Source organism: Symphalangus syndactylus, chromosome 5 (genome assembly GCF_028878055.3).
Source record: "Symphalangus syndactylus isolate Jambi chromosome 5, NHGRI_mSymSyn1-v2.1_pri, whole genome shotgun sequence".
NCBI classification, from domain to species: Eukaryota; Metazoa; Chordata; class Mammalia; order Primates; family Hylobatidae; genus Symphalangus; species Symphalangus syndactylus.
In genome coordinates, this window is record NC_072427.2 from 81,679,076 (window position 1) to 81,697,262 (window position 18,187).

At 41.7% G+C, this 18,187-nt stretch overlaps 1 protein-coding gene and 1 pseudogene across 9 annotated transcripts in view; both read left to right on the top strand.

Annotated features, from left to right (window-relative positions):
- AMN1 (antagonist of mitotic exit network 1 homolog) overlaps positions 1–18,187 on the top strand; it is a 78,224-nt gene that overhangs the window by 42,706 nt on the left and 17,331 nt on the right. For all 9 annotated transcript variants that reach the window (XM_063639224.1, XM_055280106.2, XM_063639225.1 and 6 more), the window contains 3 exons: positions 2,479–2,696; positions 3,019–3,075; positions 11,991–12,102. In XM_063639224.1, coding sequence (XP_063495294.1) covers positions 2,479–2,696; positions 3,019–3,075; positions 11,991–12,102 — 387 coding nt within the window. The remainder of the gene's footprint in view (positions 1–2,478; positions 2,697–3,018; positions 3,076–11,990; positions 12,103–18,187) is intronic.
- LOC129483144 (stathmin-like) overlaps positions 1–18,187 on the top strand; it is a 211,625-nt pseudogene that overhangs the window by 16,873 nt on the left and 176,565 nt on the right.

The window sequence follows — 18,187 nt, forward strand, 5'->3', positions numbered from 1 at the left end:
CAGTGTCACTATTACATCAGTTAGTGAATCTTTACCTTTTTTCCCCTCTATGGACCTCTTTTTTTCAATATTTGGTTTGCATTAATACTTATTTTTATTTATTTAAGACAGTGTCTTGATTTGTCACCCAAGCTGGAATGCAGTGGCACAATCTTGGCTCACTGTAGCCTCAACCTCCCAGGCTCAAGCGATCCTTCCACCTCAGCCTCCCAAGTAGCTGGGACTGCAGGTGTGCACCACCACCCCCTGCTAATTTTTTATTTTTAATAGAGACGAGGTCTCACTATGTTGCCCAGGCTTTTTTTTTTCAATGTAAGAAAGAGGGACTTTTTTGGCCTACTTAGGATTCGGGAAAATTGTGTGGGTAGTTGAGTATATTTTGCAGTCATCTTGGTTAGTGAGTTAGGATATTCATAACATTGCAAACACACATAAGATTTAAAATGTTTACATAAATAATAACTCACAAAAAAGAACTTCTCCAATAAAACCACATTTCTCTACACTCACACCACACTTCTGACAGCAAATGTGTGGGGTTTTTTCACACCAAACAATTCTCCAACTCTCTGGACACCAGCTGGGTGCGCTACAATTTAATTCAATTCTGACACTATCTACCTGGAGTTAGCATCAGATCCCACAAGTTAAGGGCTCAGTCCCACAAGACTATCCCCACTTCAGATGCCAGTTGCAAGGCCAGGCCTCTGGTACATATGATTGACCAACTATAAATGGAGGGTTTCCATCACCTCCTCCCCCATTCAGTAATTCGTCAGAACGGCTCACAAAACTCAGGGAATCACTTTTATTACATTTACCAATTTATTCTAAAAGATTATAAAGGATACAAATGAACAGCAAGATGAAGAGTACATAGGGTGAGGTCTGGAAGCGCAGGAGCCTCTGTCCCTGTGGAGTTGGGATACACCGCCCTCCCAGCATGTGGATGCATTCACCAGCTCAGAAGCTCATCAAGTCTCCTTGTTCAAGAGGTTTTTTGTTTGTTTTTTCTTCTTGCTTTTTCTTTTCTTTTTATTTTTTTGAGACAGAGTCTCACCATATTGCCCAGGCTTCAGTGTGGTGGTGCCGTCTTGGCTCACTGCATCCTCCACCTCTGGGTTCAAGTGATTCTCCTGCCTCAGCCTCCGGAGTAGCTGGGATTACAGGCGTGTAACACCACGCCCAGCTAATTTTTGTATTTTTAGTAGAGACGGGGTTTCACCATGTTGGCCAGGCTGCTCTCGAACTCCTGAGCTCAAGTAATCTGCCCGCCTCGGCCTCCCAAAGTGCTGAGATTACAGGTGTGAACCACCACGCCCGGCCCAAGTGTTTTTATAGAGCTTAATCCCCATCCCCTATTCCCTGCCGTCCCTGACCCCCACCTCGCCAAAGGTCTGTGGACGGAGCTGAATGTTCTAACCCTCTACTCACTTGAGTTTTCTGCAGACAGGCCCCACCCTTAGGCTATCTAGGGGTCCCATGCTGTCACCTCATTAGCTTAAACTCAGGTATGATCAAAAGGGGCTTATTATGACTAACAAAAGGCACTCCTGTCACTCAGGAAATTCCAAGGCTTTTCGGAGCTCTGTGTCAGGGACTGGGAACAAAGATCAAATATAGTTCTTATTGTATCACAACTTCCATGCTGGACACTGATAAATAAAATAACTGGTCTTAAGAAAAAAAAAAGTTATTTCTTAAGATATGGAAAACAGTAAAAATGACCTACCCATGAATTTACCATCTTCCCTTCTGTGTATTTTGCCCATAAAGGTATCTTTTAACAGTGCTACCATGTTTGTTTATGACCAAAGGGCCCAGGATCCCCTAAGTACTCTTTTATTTATGTGCACCCATCTCCAATGTGCACTTATATCAGCTTAACTGGATTTAAAGACTTCTCTTTTTTGACCCTCAGGAAAATGTGAGATTGGTCCAGGCTAACAGAAGGAGCATATGGTGGTAGAAAAAAGATTCACTTTTGAGAACAGAGTCAAAGTGGAGCGAGAAAGAACACATGGGCATAGCTATCAATTTCTAACCGTAAGCATGAAGATCATGACTGAAACCATTTGGGCAGTTTAACTTTTGGTTTCCCTCCAAAGTCCACTAGAAAAGTAATTTGATTACTTGAAAACTTTTGTTTTAACCAAAAGGAGAATTGCCTTGTATTTCACTATCTAATTGGGTTCTGAATGACTTTTGCCTATTTCCTAAAAGCAATTCAACCTGTGGACAATAAAGCCTTGCCATTAATTGCAGATACTACAGACTGTGTAGAGAATTCCTGAAACATTCCAAAAGAGTTCTGAATAATGACAGCATCACTGGAAAAATCAGTATTTCCTCACAGGTGGACTACTTTGAAAAGGGCTAACACTGAATGGGTGATTGCTAAAATGAAAATCAGTCGCATTTCTCATGTATACATATACACACATATAGCTCATTGATATATAATTATATTTCCCCCAGGAATAAAAGCTGTGGCTTCATCTTGTTCATACCTACATGAAGCTTCTTTGAAAAGATGCTGCAATCTCACTGACGAAGGAGTCGTTGCTCTTGCACTCAATTGCCAGCTGCTAAAGATCATCGATTTAGGTGGCTGCTTAAGTATTACTGATGTGTCCTTACATGCATTAGGAAAAAACTGCCCATTTTTGCAGTGTGTTGACTTTTCAGCTACTCAGGTAAATGACATATAGGCTTCAAACATACAGACTATGTGTTTACCAAATGTATTTTCATGACTAATGAGAACATATCGTAATGAGCTCATTTTGTTTTGGTTGAAACTATTGACCACTTCATGCTTTTAGTGGTTAAGTAATTGCGATATATTTTGGCATATTCCTCTCAATTAAGTAACAAGAGTGAAAGGTACATATGGCTAAAACACATGTTTGATGAATGGGAGGCATTAAGACTATATCTAAATAACGAATACATTTTGGAAAATTCTACTTCCGTTGTCTGGATTCATAGACTGTGTTTCTTTTTCCCTTTGCTTAGGTATCTGACAGTGGTGTGATTGCACTTGTTAGTGGACCTTGTGCGAAGATATTAGAGGTAATTTAAAAATAATTATAAAGATGGTAGTGATTTTTATATTCTCAGAAATAATGTTGAAAACCTAGCAGACAACCAATGCTTTATCAATTATGTATTTTAGGGACTTTGTTGTTGGGTCTTCTATCTCTTTATTGCCAGAGTAAATAAAAACTGTTAAGTTAGGATATAAAGTAAAGGTGCTTTAAAAGAAAAACTCGTTTTACTTCCAATAAAAGGCCTATTTCCCAGAAGTTTTAGCTTCTAACGGATTTAAGAATCATCTTATTATGGATGAAGATTATGAATGTTTATCAGTGTAAAGTGATATTATTTATAATAGGATTTCAGGTCTTAATGATATTTCTACCAGGAGTACTAATTCTGTTGACATCCTGTCATCCTATTTTTCTTGATAGCCACATTGTACAATCATTAAAAAAAATTTTTTTTTTTTTTTTGAGACGGAGTCTCACACTGTTGCCCAGGCTGGAGTGCAGTGGCATAATCTCGGGTCACTGCAACCTCCACCTCCCAGGTTCAAGCACTTCTCGTGCCTCAGCCTCCCAAGCAGCTGGGATTACAGACGTGTGCCACCGGCTAATTTTTGTATTTTTAGTAGAGACGGGGTTTCACCATGTTGGCCAAGCTGGTCTCGAACTCCCGACCTCAGGTGATCCGACCGCCTCGGCCTCCCATAGTACTGGGATTACAGGAGTGAGCCACTGCACCTGGCCTAAAAAAGATCTTAAATTTGTGTTCATCCTTTGAATTGAATCACGAATGCACTTGTAACCTATTTCTAAATATACTAAGAAGCCTTTTATCCCAGGATTTTGGTTTCTGTCTTCCCCAGTTGACAAGTGGTTTAATATAACTGTGCTATTTAACAGTAAGCCACATCAAATCCTTTTTGGAAGTAAGCAGGCTATAAATGAATTTAAAAAATGTTAGTAAAAATAACCATTTTAATAGGGCACAGTGGTACATGCCTGTAGTCCCAGCTACTCAGGGAGGCTGAGGCAGGAGGATCCCTTGAACCCAAGAGTTGGAGTCCAGCCTGGCAACATAGTGAGACCTTATATCTTAAATAAATAAATAAATAAATAAATACTTTTTTATTTTAATTTTTATTTATGTATTTATTTATTTTGAGATGGAGTCTTGCTCTGTTGCACAGGCTGGAGTGCAGTGGTGTGATCTCAGCTCACTGTGACCTCCATGTCCCGAGTTCAAGCAATTCTCCAGCCTCAGTCTCCTGAGTAGCTGGGACTATAGGCATATGCTACCACATCCAGCTAATTTTTATATTTTTTTATTAGAGACAGGGTTTTGCCATGTTGGCCAGGCTGGTCTCAGACTTCTGACCTCAGGTGATCTGCCCCCCTCGGCCTCCCAAGGTGCTGGGATTACAGGTGTGAGCCACCACGCCCTGCCATAAATACATTTTTTAAAAAGCCAACTATTGGAATGACAATGCCGTGTTTTTTCCAAAATATTTATCCTTGAGTTATTGCCCAAATAGATTCTTTTTTGTGATTTTATATATCTGGTCTTGGTAGCATATATATATTTTAAATATTTTATTAAGAAATTACCATATTAGGCTAGGGATGGTGGCTCACGCCTATAATCCCGGCACTTTGGGAGTCTGAGACGGGTGGATCACCTGAGGCCAGGAGTTCAAGACCAGCCTGGCCAACATGGAGAAACCCCATCTCTACTAAAAATACAAAAATTAGCTGGGCATGGTGGCAGGTACCTGTAATCCCAGCTACTTGGGAGGCTAAGGCAGGAGAATCACTTGAACCTGGGAGGCGGGAGGTTGCAGTGAGCCGAGATTGTGCCACTGCACTCCAGCCTGGGCAACAAGAGCGAAACTCCATCTCAAAAAAAAAAAAAAAAAGAAAGAAAGAAATTACCATATTTATTATTATACCAAGTTTTGAATTCCAAATTGCATCCTAAATGCAGGAGCAGTAATTTTTGGTATTTTAAGTGCAAACATATGTCGAGCACTTACTGTTATGCCAGGCTGTATACTAACTGCCTTACATTCACTAGGTTATGTAATGCTTACAACATTATCCTGTAATTACTATAATCTTAAATAAAGTTATCAGTTAAATTAGTTTATCACCTTTAAATAAAACCACCAAGAAATTAGTTGTTATGCATGATAGTAAATATACCGACCTATTTACCTCAACGTTATAAAATTGAGAGCACCAACCAAAGTAGAATGAGAAAAAAATGGAATAACTAGTGTGTTGGTGATTATAGTGCCATATCATTACATTTTTTATTTTTTCAGTTTTCCAAAGATTATTCCAAAGTGCCAAAACATTTTAATGGAGATGTCTCTAAAATTTATTAGAACTTAATGCCTTCCTTAAACAAAGTAGAGTGAATATACTTTAAAAAAATTGTTTTGTTTTATTTTGTTTCGTTTTGTAGAGGCAGGGTCTTTTTATGTTGCCCAGGCTGGTCTTAAACTCCTGGCCTCAGTGATCCTCCTGTCTTGACCTCCTAAAGTGCTGGAACTATAGGTGTGAGTCACATGCTTGGCCTGAGCGAATATACTTTAACCTTTGGTTTATAGCATCCTCTGACTCAAATTGAAGGACAAACTTAAATTTTGGTTTTTGAGACAGGTTCTTGTTCTGTCAGCCAGGGTGGAGTACAGTGGCGCTATCATGGCTTACAGCAGCCTTGACTGCCCTGGCTCAAGCAATCCTCCCACCTCAGCTTCCTGAATAGCTGGGGCTACAGATATGTGCCCCCACTCCTGGCTACTTTTTTATTTTTTGTAGAGACGGGTCTTGCCATGTTGCCCAGGATGATCTCGAACTCCTGGACTCAAGCAGTTCTCCTGCCTTGGCTTCCCAAAGTGCTGGAATTACAGGTATAAGCCACCATGTCTGGCCTAAAATTTTTTTTTTTTTTTTTTTTTTTTTTTTTTTTTGAGACGGAGTCTCGCTCTTTCACCCAGGCTGGAGTGCAGTGGCGCATTCTCGGCTCACTGCAGGCTCCGCCCCCCGGGGTTCACGCCATTCTCCTGCCTCAGCCTCCCGAGTAGCTGGGACTACAGGCGTCTGCCACCTCGCCCGGCTAATTTTTTGTATTTTTAGTAGAGACGGGGTTTCACCGTGTTAGCCAGGATGGTCTCGATCTCCTGACCTCGTGATCCGCCCGCCTCGGCCTCCCAAAGTGCTGAGATTACAGGCGTGAGCCACCGCGCCTGGCCTTTTTTTTTTTTTTTTTGAGACGGAGTTTCGCTCTTGTGGCCCGGGCTGGAATGCAATGGTGTGATCTTAGCTCACTGCAACCTCCATCTCCTGGGTTCAAGCAATTCTTTTGCCTCAGCCTCCCAAGTAGCTGGGATTATAGGCAGCTGCCAACATGCCCAGCTAATTTTTGTATTTTTAGTAGAGCCAGAGTTTCACCATGTTGGCCAGGCTGGTCTCAAACACCTGATTTCAGGTGATCCACCCTCCTTGGCCCCCCAGAGTGCTGGGATTACAGGTGTGAGACACCGCACCCAGCCCTAACTTTTTCTTTTTCTTTTTTTTTTTTTTTGAGACGGAGTCTTGCTCTGTCGCCCAGGCTGGAGTGCAGTGGCGCAATCTCGGCTCACTGCAAGCTCCGCCTCCCAGGTTCACGCCATTCTCCTGCCTCAGCCTCCCGAGTAGCTGGGAATACAGGCGCCCACCACCATGCCCAGCTAATTTTTTTTGTATTTTTAGTAGAGACAGGGTTTCACCGTGTTAGCCAGGATGGTCTCGATCTCCTGACCTCGTGATCCGCCCGCCTCGGCCTCACAAAGTGCTGGGATTACAGGCGTGAGCCACCGCGCCCAGCCAGCTTTTTTTTTTTTTTTTTACTAACTACTCTCATAGGTAATGCGGAGGCCTACCTGTCATCACATTTTAATCCGTTGCTTTTAATTTGTTCTATTCTGGGAAATTAAGTTATTAATGTTGCTAAATTATTTATAATTTGGAAATCAATTTGATTAAAGGTCTAAGGACCTTTCCTAAAGATTGACAAGAAGCTGAATGCGGTGGCTCACTTCTGTAATTTCAGCACTTTGGGAGGCCAAGGCAAGTGGATCCCTTGAGCTCAGGATTTCAAGAACATCCTGGGCAACATAGTGAAACCTTGTCTCTATGAAAAATACAGGCTGGGCGCGGTGGCTCACGCCTGTAATCCCAGCACTTTGGGAGGCCGAGGCGGGCGGATCACCTGAGGTTGGGAGTTTGAGACCAGCTTGACCAACATGGAGAAACCCCATCTCTACTAAAAATACAAAATTAGCCGGGTGTGGTGGCGCATGCCTGTAATCCCAACTACTCAGGAGGCTGAGGCAGGAGAATCGCTTGAACCCAGGAGGCAGAGGTTATGGTGATATGGTGAGCTGAGATCACACCATTGCACTCCACCCTGGGCAACAAAAGCAAAACTACATCTAAAAAAAAAAAAAGAGAAAAGAAAAATACAAAAATTGGCTGGACATGGTGGCTTATGCCTGTAATCCCAGCATTTTGGGAGGCCGAGGCAGGTGGATCACGTGAGGTTGGGAGTTCAGAGACGAGCCTGACCAACATGGAGAAACTTCGTCTCTACCAAAAATACAAAATTAGCTGGGCATGGTGGTGCACGCCTGTAATCCCAGCTACTCAGGAGGCTGAGGCTTGAACCTGGGAGGTGGAGGATGCAGTGAGCTAAGATTGCGCAATTGCACTCCAGCCTGGGCAACAAGAGCGAAACTCCATCTCAAAAAAAAAAAAAAAAAATTAGCCAGAGGTGGTGGTGCATGCCTGTACTCCCAGCTGCTCCAGAGTCTGGGGTGGGGAGAGCAATTGAACTTGGGAGGTTGAGGCTACGGTGAACTGTGCTGGCACCACTGCACTCCAGCTTGGGGAACCGAGTGAGACCGTGTCTCAAAAAAATTATAAAATTAAAGAAAAAAAGATCAACAAGCACTTAGTACAAACTTATGTTACAGCATTTAGCAAATATCATGATCGTTTCTGAAATCTCTGTTGATCATTGTGCTCATCATTTTGTTCATTTTATCCTTAGCTTTTAATACAATTCCAGATATGTGGTAGTACCTCAATAAATGTTATCACATTCTTAGCCTTATATTACAGTCATTTCATAAGTTTCTTTAGTCCTTATAATTAAAATTTCATTTGCTGTACAAAATTTCATTTATTAATAAATATTTATTAAGCATTTATGTTCTAGATCCTGGCATATCAGAGAACAGACTGTCCATATAATGTAACATACTTCACTTGTTTTTTATTGTTGGTAATTCAGATTGTTTCTGGTTTTTAGCTATTAGAAATAATTATATATTGGGACAGTCACTTTTCCTTCCATTGCTATAATGAATTCCCAAAAATGGAACAAATGGATTAATAGGTATGCATACTTTTTTAACAGTCCTAAATTGTTTTCCATAAAAGTTATGCTATCAGTATGCAATTTCAGTAAGACCCTAATCTGCCAGAAATATTTTCTTTTTTTAGTGCCTTAATTTAATGTGTTTTTTTTGTTTTGTTTTGTTTTGAGACAGAGTCTCACTTTGTCACTCAGGCTGATATGCAGTGATCTCGGCTCACTGCAACCTCCACCTCCTGGGTTCAAGCGATTCTTCTACCTCAGCTTCCCAAGTAGCTGGGACTGCAGACACACACCACCACGCCCAGCTAATTTTTGTATTTTTAGTAGAGATGGGGTTTCACTGTGTTGGCCAGGCTGGTCTCAAACTCCTGACCTCAGGTGATCTGCCCGCCTTGGCCTCCCAAAGTGCTGAATTTGTTCTTTTTCTAAAATAATGTTACAGCTGGGTGCAGTGGCTCACACCTGTAATCCCAACACTTTGAGAGGCTGAGGCGGGTGGATCACTTGAGGTCAGAGTTTGAGGCCAGCCTGACCAACGTGGTGAAACCCTGTGTCTACTAAAAATACAAAAATTAGCCAGGCATGGTCTCACACGTCTGTAATCCCAGCTATCGGGAGGCTGAGGCAGAAGAATCACTTGAGCCCTGGAGGCGGAGGTTGCAATGAGCCGAGACTGCTCCATTGCACTCTAGCCTGGGCAACAAGAATGAAACTCTGTCTCAAAAAAAAAATAAAGTAAAATAAAATAAAATGATGTTACATCTAAAGCCCTGCTCAATTATTCTCCCTTTCTGCCTTCAGAGGTAACCACTATCCTAAATATGATTATGTATCTCTCCTTGTATGTTTGGATACCTTTTCTTTTTTTTCTTCCTGTGGACTCTGCTCAGACAGAAATGGATACTTTTTCTATTATGTATAAATCCATAAATAAGATATAGCCTTGTTTTATATGTTTTCAGATTTTACATAATAGCTTCATAATATATGTCCCTTTACAATTTGTGTTATTCAAAATTATGTTTTCTGAAATTTTTCAGGTGTAATTGAGGTATAATTTACATACAAGAAAATTCACTCATTTTATGTGCATAGTTGGATAAATTTTGGTAATTGTTATACAGCCATATATAACCACCACCACAACTGATGTATAGAACATTTTCATCACCCTAAAAAGTTGTCTGTTTTCTCTGTGGTTTTATTTTGTTTTTTTTGTCTCTGGTCCTTTGTAGTTGATCCCCTTCTGTGACCCTCTCTTAGGCAACCACTGATTTACTTTGTCATTGTTTTGGCTTTTCTATAATTGTATATAAATTCAATTTTATATAAATATAATTTTATATAATGGAATTCTGCAGAATATAATATACTATTTTGGTTTTTATTTCTTTCTTTTACTTCCTTCACTTAGCATAGTGTTTGTGAGATTGATCCATGTTGTTGTTGCATATGTTAATATTTCATTCTTTTTTTTTTTTTTTTTGAGATGGAGTCTCGCTCTGTCGCCCAGGCTGGAGTGCAGTGGCATGATCTCGGCTCACTGCAACCTCCATCTCCCAGGTTCAAGTGATTCTCCTGCCTCAGCCTCCCAAGTAGCTGGGACTACAGGCATGTGCCACCATGCCCAGCTAATTTTTTTGTATTTTTAGTAGAGACGGGGGGTTTCACCATGTTATCCAGGATGGTCTCGGTCTCCTGACCTCATGATCCACCCACCTTGGCCTCCCAAAGTGCTGGGATTACAGGCGTGAGCCACCGCACTCAGCCCCTTTTTATTGCTAAGTAGTGTTCCATAGTATGGATATGCCATAATTTATTTATAATTGTACCATTTGATGCAAAGATAAATAGCTGGGACTTAATTAAATGTAAAGAGCTTTTTCACAGCAAAAGGAATAGTCAGTGGAGTAAACAGATAACCCACAGAATGGGAGAAAATCTTCACAATCTATACATCTGACAAAGGACTAATATCCAGAATCTAGAACAAACTCAAACAAATTAGCAAGAAAAAAGCAAACAGTCCCATCAAACAGTGGCCTAAGGACATGAATAGACAATTCTCAAAAGAAGATATACAAATGGCCAACAAACATGAACAAATGCTCAACATCACTAATGATTAGGGAAATGCAAATCAAAACCACAATGCGATACCACCTTACTCCTGCAAGAATGGCCATAATCAAAAAATCAAAAAATAATAGATGTTAGTGTGGATGTGGTGAACAGGGAACACTTCTACACTGCTGGTGGGAATGTAAACTAGTACAACCACTGTTGAAAACAGTGTGGAAATTCCTTAAATAACTAAAAGTAGAAGTACCATTTGATCCAGCAGTCCCACTACTGGGTGCCTACCCAGAGAAAAAAGTCATTATACGAAAAAGATACTTGTACACACGTTTATGGCAGCACAATTTGCAATTGCAAAAATGTGGAACCAACCCAAATGCCCATCAATCAAGAAGTGGATACAGAAACTGGTATATGTACACAGTGGAATACTACTCAGCCATAAAAAGGAATGAATTAATGGCATTGACAGCAACGTGGATGGGACTGGAGACTATTCTTCTAAGTGAAGTAACTCAGGAATGGAAAAGCAAATATCACATGTTCTCACTCATAAGTAGGAGCTACACTATGAGGATGCAAAGGCATAAGAATGACACAGTGGACTCTGAGGACTCAGGAGGAAAGGGTGGGAAGGAGGTAAGGGGTAAAAGACTAAAAATCGGACTCAGTGTATACTGCTTGGTTGATGGGTGCACCAAAATCTCACAAATGACCACTAAAGAACTTACTTATGTAACCAAATACCACCTGTTCCCCAAAAACCTATGAAAATTTTTTAAAAATTTAAAAATAATTTTATCATTTGATGGACATTTGGGTTCCAATTTTGGACTGCTACAGACATTTGCATACAAACCTCTGTGTAGACATATGCTTTCATTTTTCTTGGGTAAATGCCTACGAGTGAAATTGCTGGGTCATATAGCAAATACATGTTTAGCTTTATAAGATACTACCATACTGTTTGTCAAAGGGTCTGAACTGACATGTTTGAGATTTATGTCTATTAATACAAGTAGATATTTTTCGTTTTAGCTGTTTTCTCTTATTCTATTCTATTTATAAAGGATTGATTTTCCCATTCTCCACTTTTTTTACTATTACAAGTAATACTGCAAAGGGCATATTTATAAATTGTTTCCTTGTGCACATGTAAAAGAAATCCTCTGTAGATCAACAATTGGAATTGCTGGGTTCTGGGGCATACTCATCTGCAGCTTTAATAGCTATTGCACATTACTGTGTAAAATGGTTGGGCATTTAACTTTTTAAGCTGCTCCTTCCAAATTACTTCAGACTTATATTGGTCTTTTCTATATACTTTTTTTTTGCAAGTAGATATCTTGTTCTTTTTGTATCAGAATGTTTCTCAAAATTGTTCATACCGTTATTATAGATCTTTGTTTTCATTTGACTTTATTTTCTTTATTTTTGCATAGGAGATTCATATGGGACATTGTGTAAATCTGACTGATGGGGCTGTCGAAGCTGTCCTTACTTACTGTCCTCAAATACGTATATTACTCTTCCATGGATGCCCCTTGATAACAGGTTAGTGCGATAGATTGCTTGGGTTCAAATTCTGGCTTCATCTTTTACTGTGTGACCTTGAGTACATTACTTAACCCATTTTATTGTTCAGTTTCCTCATCTGTAAAACAGGCATAATGAGAGTGCCTACCTCATAGACTTAGTCATGATTATCTGACAATTCTTTATTTTACTGTATTTTATTTTTATTTTTTGGGAGACGGAGTCTCGCTCTGTCACCCAAGCTGGAGTGCAGTGGTGCAATCTCAGCTCACTGCAACCTCCACCTCCTGGGTTCAAGCAATTCTCCTGCTTCGGCCTCCTGAGTAGCTGGGACTACAGGCACACGTCACCATGCCAGGCTAATTTTTTTTGTATTTTTAGCAGAGACGGGATTTCCCCGTGTTGCCCAGGCTGGTCTCGAACTACTGAGCTCAGGCAATCCGCCTGCCTCAGCCTCCCAAAGTGCTAGGATTATAGACTTGAGCCGCCGCACCCGGCCTCTGACAATTCTTTATATGGTGGCCTTGCACACAGTAAGAGTTCAATAAATGTTGGTCATGATAACGATAAATGAAGGTGGTGGTGGTGGCCAGTGCTCAATAAATGTTAGCTATGAAGAGGATTATGATGACAGCAGTGGTTGTGTTCATGATATTGAACATGATGCTTTATGTAAACAATAAGAAAATTTCAAGTTTATAATATTACATCTATCGAATACACTAAATGACTTGTTAACTATTATCAAACTGCAGACATTAGGATCAGAATAGCTGGGCATGGTGGCTCATGCCTATAATCCCATTACTTTGGGAGGCCAAGGTGGGTGGATCACCTGAGGTTGGGAGTTTGAGACCAGCCTGACCAACAGGAAGATACGCCATCTCTACTAAAATTACAAAATTAGCCAGGCGTGGTGGTGCGCACCTGTAATCCCAGCTACTCGGGAGATTGAGGAAGGAGAATCGCTTGAACTCGGGAGGTGGAGGTTGCAGTGAGCTGAGATCGCTCCATTGCACTCCAGCCTGGGCAACAAGAGCGAAACTCCATCTCAGACAAACAAAAAGGCAGAGTAATTTGGACTCTTTGGCTAATGTGGCTCTTCACTGGAGGAGAACAAAATAGCAATAGCCCATTTTGCCTGTATAAGAGCCATGGTATATATCCTCCTACTCTAGAAACCATGGCACCCTTTCATATTACCCCATAATAGGTCCACACCGTAATATAAACTGGATCTAACTTGTAAATCAGTAGTCATGCCCAGTCCTTCCAGCTCATTTTTCTTATTACAGTCTAAACAATTATTCTTTTTTTTTTTTTTTTTAAGACAGAGTCTCGCTCTGTCACCCACCCAGGCTGGAGTGCAGTGGTGCAATCTTGGCTCACTGCAACCTCTGCCTTCCAGGTTCAAGTGATTCTCCTGCCTCAGCCTCCCAAGTAGCTGGGACTACAGGCGCACGCCACCACATCCAACTAATTTTTGTATTTTTAGTAGAGACGGGGTTTCACCATATTGGCCAGGCCAGGCTCCTGACCTCATGATCCACCCGCCCCAGCCTCCCAAAGTGCTGGGATCACAGGCGTGAGCCACCATGCCCAGCCAGTCTAAACAATTATTCTGTAGGTTAAGTTATTATCCTGGAAGTTCCTTTGACAACTTCTCTTTTATTTTTAGGAAGTCCCTTTGACAACTTCTCTCTTTTATTTTTAGGTTGCCAGCCTTAACCAAGGCTGTAACCATAGATTGTATCTGGGTATCAGTGACATCTGTAGTGAACATTAGATCTTTATGCAAAGACATTTCCTAAGAAACTAGAGGCAGCAAGGACACTGGTCGCCGGGTGCGGTGGTTTATGCCTGTAATCCCAGCACTGTGGGAGGCTAAGGTGGGTGGATCACTTAAGCCTGGGAGGTCGAAGCTGCAGTGAGCCATGGTCACCCCACTGCACCCCAGTCTGGGTAACAGAGTGAGACCCTGTGACAAAAAAAGAAACTGTTAACTGGGCTTAGCTCCACAGAAAGTTGTAAAGGAACAAGAGTAGGAAAAAAAATGTCATTATATACCCCTTTATATCTTTTGAATTTTATATCATGTGGATTATTTTTAAACTATTAAAAATTAATTGGTTGGACGTGGTGGCTGTCAGCACACAGATGATCCCTGACTTAAAATGATCAATTTACAGTTTTTCGACTTTACAATGGTGCAAAAGCCATATGCATTCAGTAGAAGTCATACTTCAAGAACCTATGCAACCATTTTTTTCACTTTCAGTATAATATTCAATAGATTACATGAGATAGGCAACATTTTATTAAAAAATAGGCTTTGTGTCGGAAAATTTTGCCCACCTGTAGGCTAATTTAAGTGTTCTGAGCATGTAGGCTAGGCTAAGCTATGTTGTTCAGTAAGTTAGGTATATTGAACACATTTTCGACTTTGTGTATTTTCAACTTATAATGAGTTTATCAGGGTGTAACCCCATCATAAAGTGAGAAGCATCTGTAGAGAGAAGCAACAACTACCAATTTTCTTTTTTCCTTTTTTGAGGCAGAATCTCGCCCTGTCACCCAGGCTGGAGTGCAGCGGCATGATCTTGGCTCACTGCAACCTCCACCTCCCGGGTTCAAGTGCTTCTCCTGCCTCAGCCTCCCAAGTAGCTGGGATTACAGGCTTGCACCACCCTACCCAGCTGATTTTTGTATTTTAGTAGAGACAGGGTTTCACCATGTTGGCCAAGCTGGTCTTGAACCCCTGACCTCAGGTGATCCACCTGCCTCAGTCTCCCAAAGTGCTGGGATTACAGGCATGAATCACCATGCCTGGCCTAAATACCAGTTTTCAAGTCTGGAAAATATACTGGAGTGGTTAATCAGATTTTCAAACCAAGGAGTCTTTTGAGATAAATTGTGTCATTATGGAGATCACTAGTAACCAAAGATATGTTAACAGATCATGGATTTAAGATAAATGCCTAGTTGGTTTGATTCCAGACACCAGGAAGGCTTAATCACACTAAATGATTAATGAGTGCAATGAGCTTAATCACACTAAATTATTGCAATGAGCTGAGATCACATCATTGCACTCCAGCTTGGGCAACAAGAGTGAAACTCCGTTTCCAAAAATAAATAAATAAATAACAAATCTGGTTGAGCATTCTTTTTTTTTTCTTTCTTTCTTTTTTTTTTTTTTTTTTTCTTTGAGACTGAGTCTCGCTCTGTCACCCAGGCTGGAGTGCAGTGGTGCAATCTCGGCTCACTGCAACCTCTGCCTCCCAGGTTCAAGTGATTCTCCTGCCTCAGCCTCCCAAGTAGCTGGGATTACAGATGCCCGCCACCACGCCCGGCTAATTTTTGTATTTTTAGTAGAAATGGTGTTTCACCATGCTGGCCAGGCTGTTCTCGAACTCCTGACCTCAGGTGATCCACCCGCCTTGGCCTCCCAAAGTTCTGGGATTACAAGTGTGGACCACCGCGCCCAGCTGTTGGAGTGTTCTATAATGGAAAAAATGTGAAAGTCATGGTATTAACTAAATTTTCATCTAAGAGCGTGGGAAGAATGATCCTTCAATGGACAGCTTTGGAGGGACCAAGGGAGATAAAAGGAGAGTTGCTGTTAATGTTGAACCTTAAGAGCCATCCTTGTTCAACACACAAATTAAAATACATTGTAGGCCGGGCGCAGTGGCTCACGCCTGTAATCCCAGCACTATGGGAGGCTGAGGTGGGCAGATCACTTGAGGTCAGGAGTTCAAGACCAACCTGGCCAACATAGTGAAACCCTGTGTCTACTAGAAATACAAAAATTAGTCGGGCGTGGTGCTGGGCGCCTGTAATCCCAGCACTTTGGGAGGCCGAGGCGGGCGGATCACGAGGTCAGGAGATCGAGACCACGGTGAAACCCCGTCTCTACTAAAAAATACAAAAAATTAGCCAGGCGTGGTGGCGGGCGCCTGTAGTCCCAGCTACTCGGAGAGGCTGAGGCAGGAGAATGGCGTGAACCCGGGAGGCGGAGCTTGCAGTGAGCCGAGATTGAGCCACTGCACTCCAGCCTGGGCGACAGAGCAAGACTCTGTCTCGAAAAAAAAAAAAAAAAAAAAAGTCAAAATGGTGTTCCATGAAAAAAGTAACTAGTTCAGTTCACAACCCTGAAAGGGTCTCAGACTATAGAATATGCAGACTACACTTTGGGAACCACTACTTTATGGTAAAGAAAAATTATCAGTCAACTTCAACATTTGCAGCAAGAATAGCATATCATTTTCAGGCCAGGTGCGGGAGCTCACGCCTGTAGTCCCACACTTTGGGAGGCCAAGGCAGGCAGATCACTTGAGATTAGGAGTTTGAGACCAGCCTGGCCAATATGGTGAAACCTCCTCTCTACTAAAAATACAAAAGTTAGCTGGGCATGGTGGCACACGCCTGTAATCCCAGCTACTCTGGTGGCTAAGGCACGAGGATCACTTGAGCCTGGGGGCAGAGGTTGCAATTAGCCAAGATTGTGCCACTGCACTCCAACCTGAGTGACAGGGTGAGACACTGTCTCAAAAAAAAAAAAAAGAAAAAAGAAAAAAAAAAAAAGAATAGCATACCCCTTTCAAATCACTTCTTATATTTTTGTGTAGCTGCCAGAAGTGGTGGAAGTAGACATTGAAATGGCAGCAGTTCAAAATATTTGGAATAGAATAAAAATATTTTTGATCTGGAAGACCACAGTTGGTAAATGCTGGACTAGGTGTTACTGTTACATAAATGGTCTAAAAATGACCTTTGGGGCCCTGTATTGTTTCATCCAATTGTTTAAGTATAGCCTAAATAACCAAATTGTTAGCCATCTATCTAGAGCCCACCTGCTTTACATACCCTGCAAACTACACTCAACGTCTACTATCCATAAATAAAAGACCCCAACCCACTGCTGCCCTTTGGAGCTCTCTAACCCAGAGAGACCCCCCAGATCTTGCTGCTAAACAGCATCATGACACATACACCCTCTCTCTAGTCCTCCAGGAATTCTCTTACCCTCCCCCTTCTGAGTAGTGGCCGCCCTACACTGTCGTTGCCTTTGGAAGGTCTCATGCTGTGAGGGACTTCCAGGCATACAAACCTGTCAAAGCGCTGTCCAAAAAGAGCTTGTTGTGTCCCACTGCCACCTTGTGGTCACATCTTTTTCTTTGTTCTGCCCTGAAATCCTTCAGATTCACTACAGTTACATGATACGCCATAATATAAAAAGTGTTTATATGTCCAAAAAGTTTGTGAAGTGCAACACGCCACTATTATGAATGTTAATTTGTCAAAGGCTCTGAGAAATACTATAGCTAAGAAACTGTTTAACTTCATTTGTCCAAGCATTTCCAAATTTCTAGCACAGAACACTTTTTTGATTAACCTAGCCAACTCCATCACATTTTGTTATGTTATTTTTCTGATCCCTGATTTCACGGAATAGGAAAGTGAGATATTGAAATGTTATTTGTGTCAGGTGTGGTGGCTCATGCCTGTAATCCCAGCACTTTGGGAGGCCAAGGTGGACGGATCGCTTGAATGCAGGAGTTTGATACCAGCCTGGGCAACATAGCGAAACTCTGCTTCTATAAAAAATTTTTTTAATTAGCTGGTCATGGTGGTGCACACCTATAGAACCAGCTACTTGGGAGGCTGAGGTGGGAGGATCGCATGAGGCCCCAGGAGTTGAAACCAGCCTGTGCAACATTAACTGAGACTCACTATCTAATAAAATAATAATAGTGCTAAGACTAAAACTAAAATCTTAAGATATAGTAAAACGAGTACTGATCCCATCCCTGCCATCTCTCCAGAACATCAAATAAATTACTTAACTCTTTTTTTTTTTTTTTTTTTTTGAGACGGAGTCTCGCTCTGTCGCCCAGGCTGGAGTGCAGTGGCGCAATCTCGGCTCACTGCAAGCTCCGCCTCCCGGGTTCACGCCATTCTCCTGCCTCAACCTCTCCAAGTAGCTGGGACTACAGGCGCCCGCCACCACGCCCAGCTAATTTTTTGTATTTTTAGTAGAGACGGGGTTTCACCGTGGTCTCGATCTCCTGACCTCGTGATCTGCCCGCCTCGGCCTCCC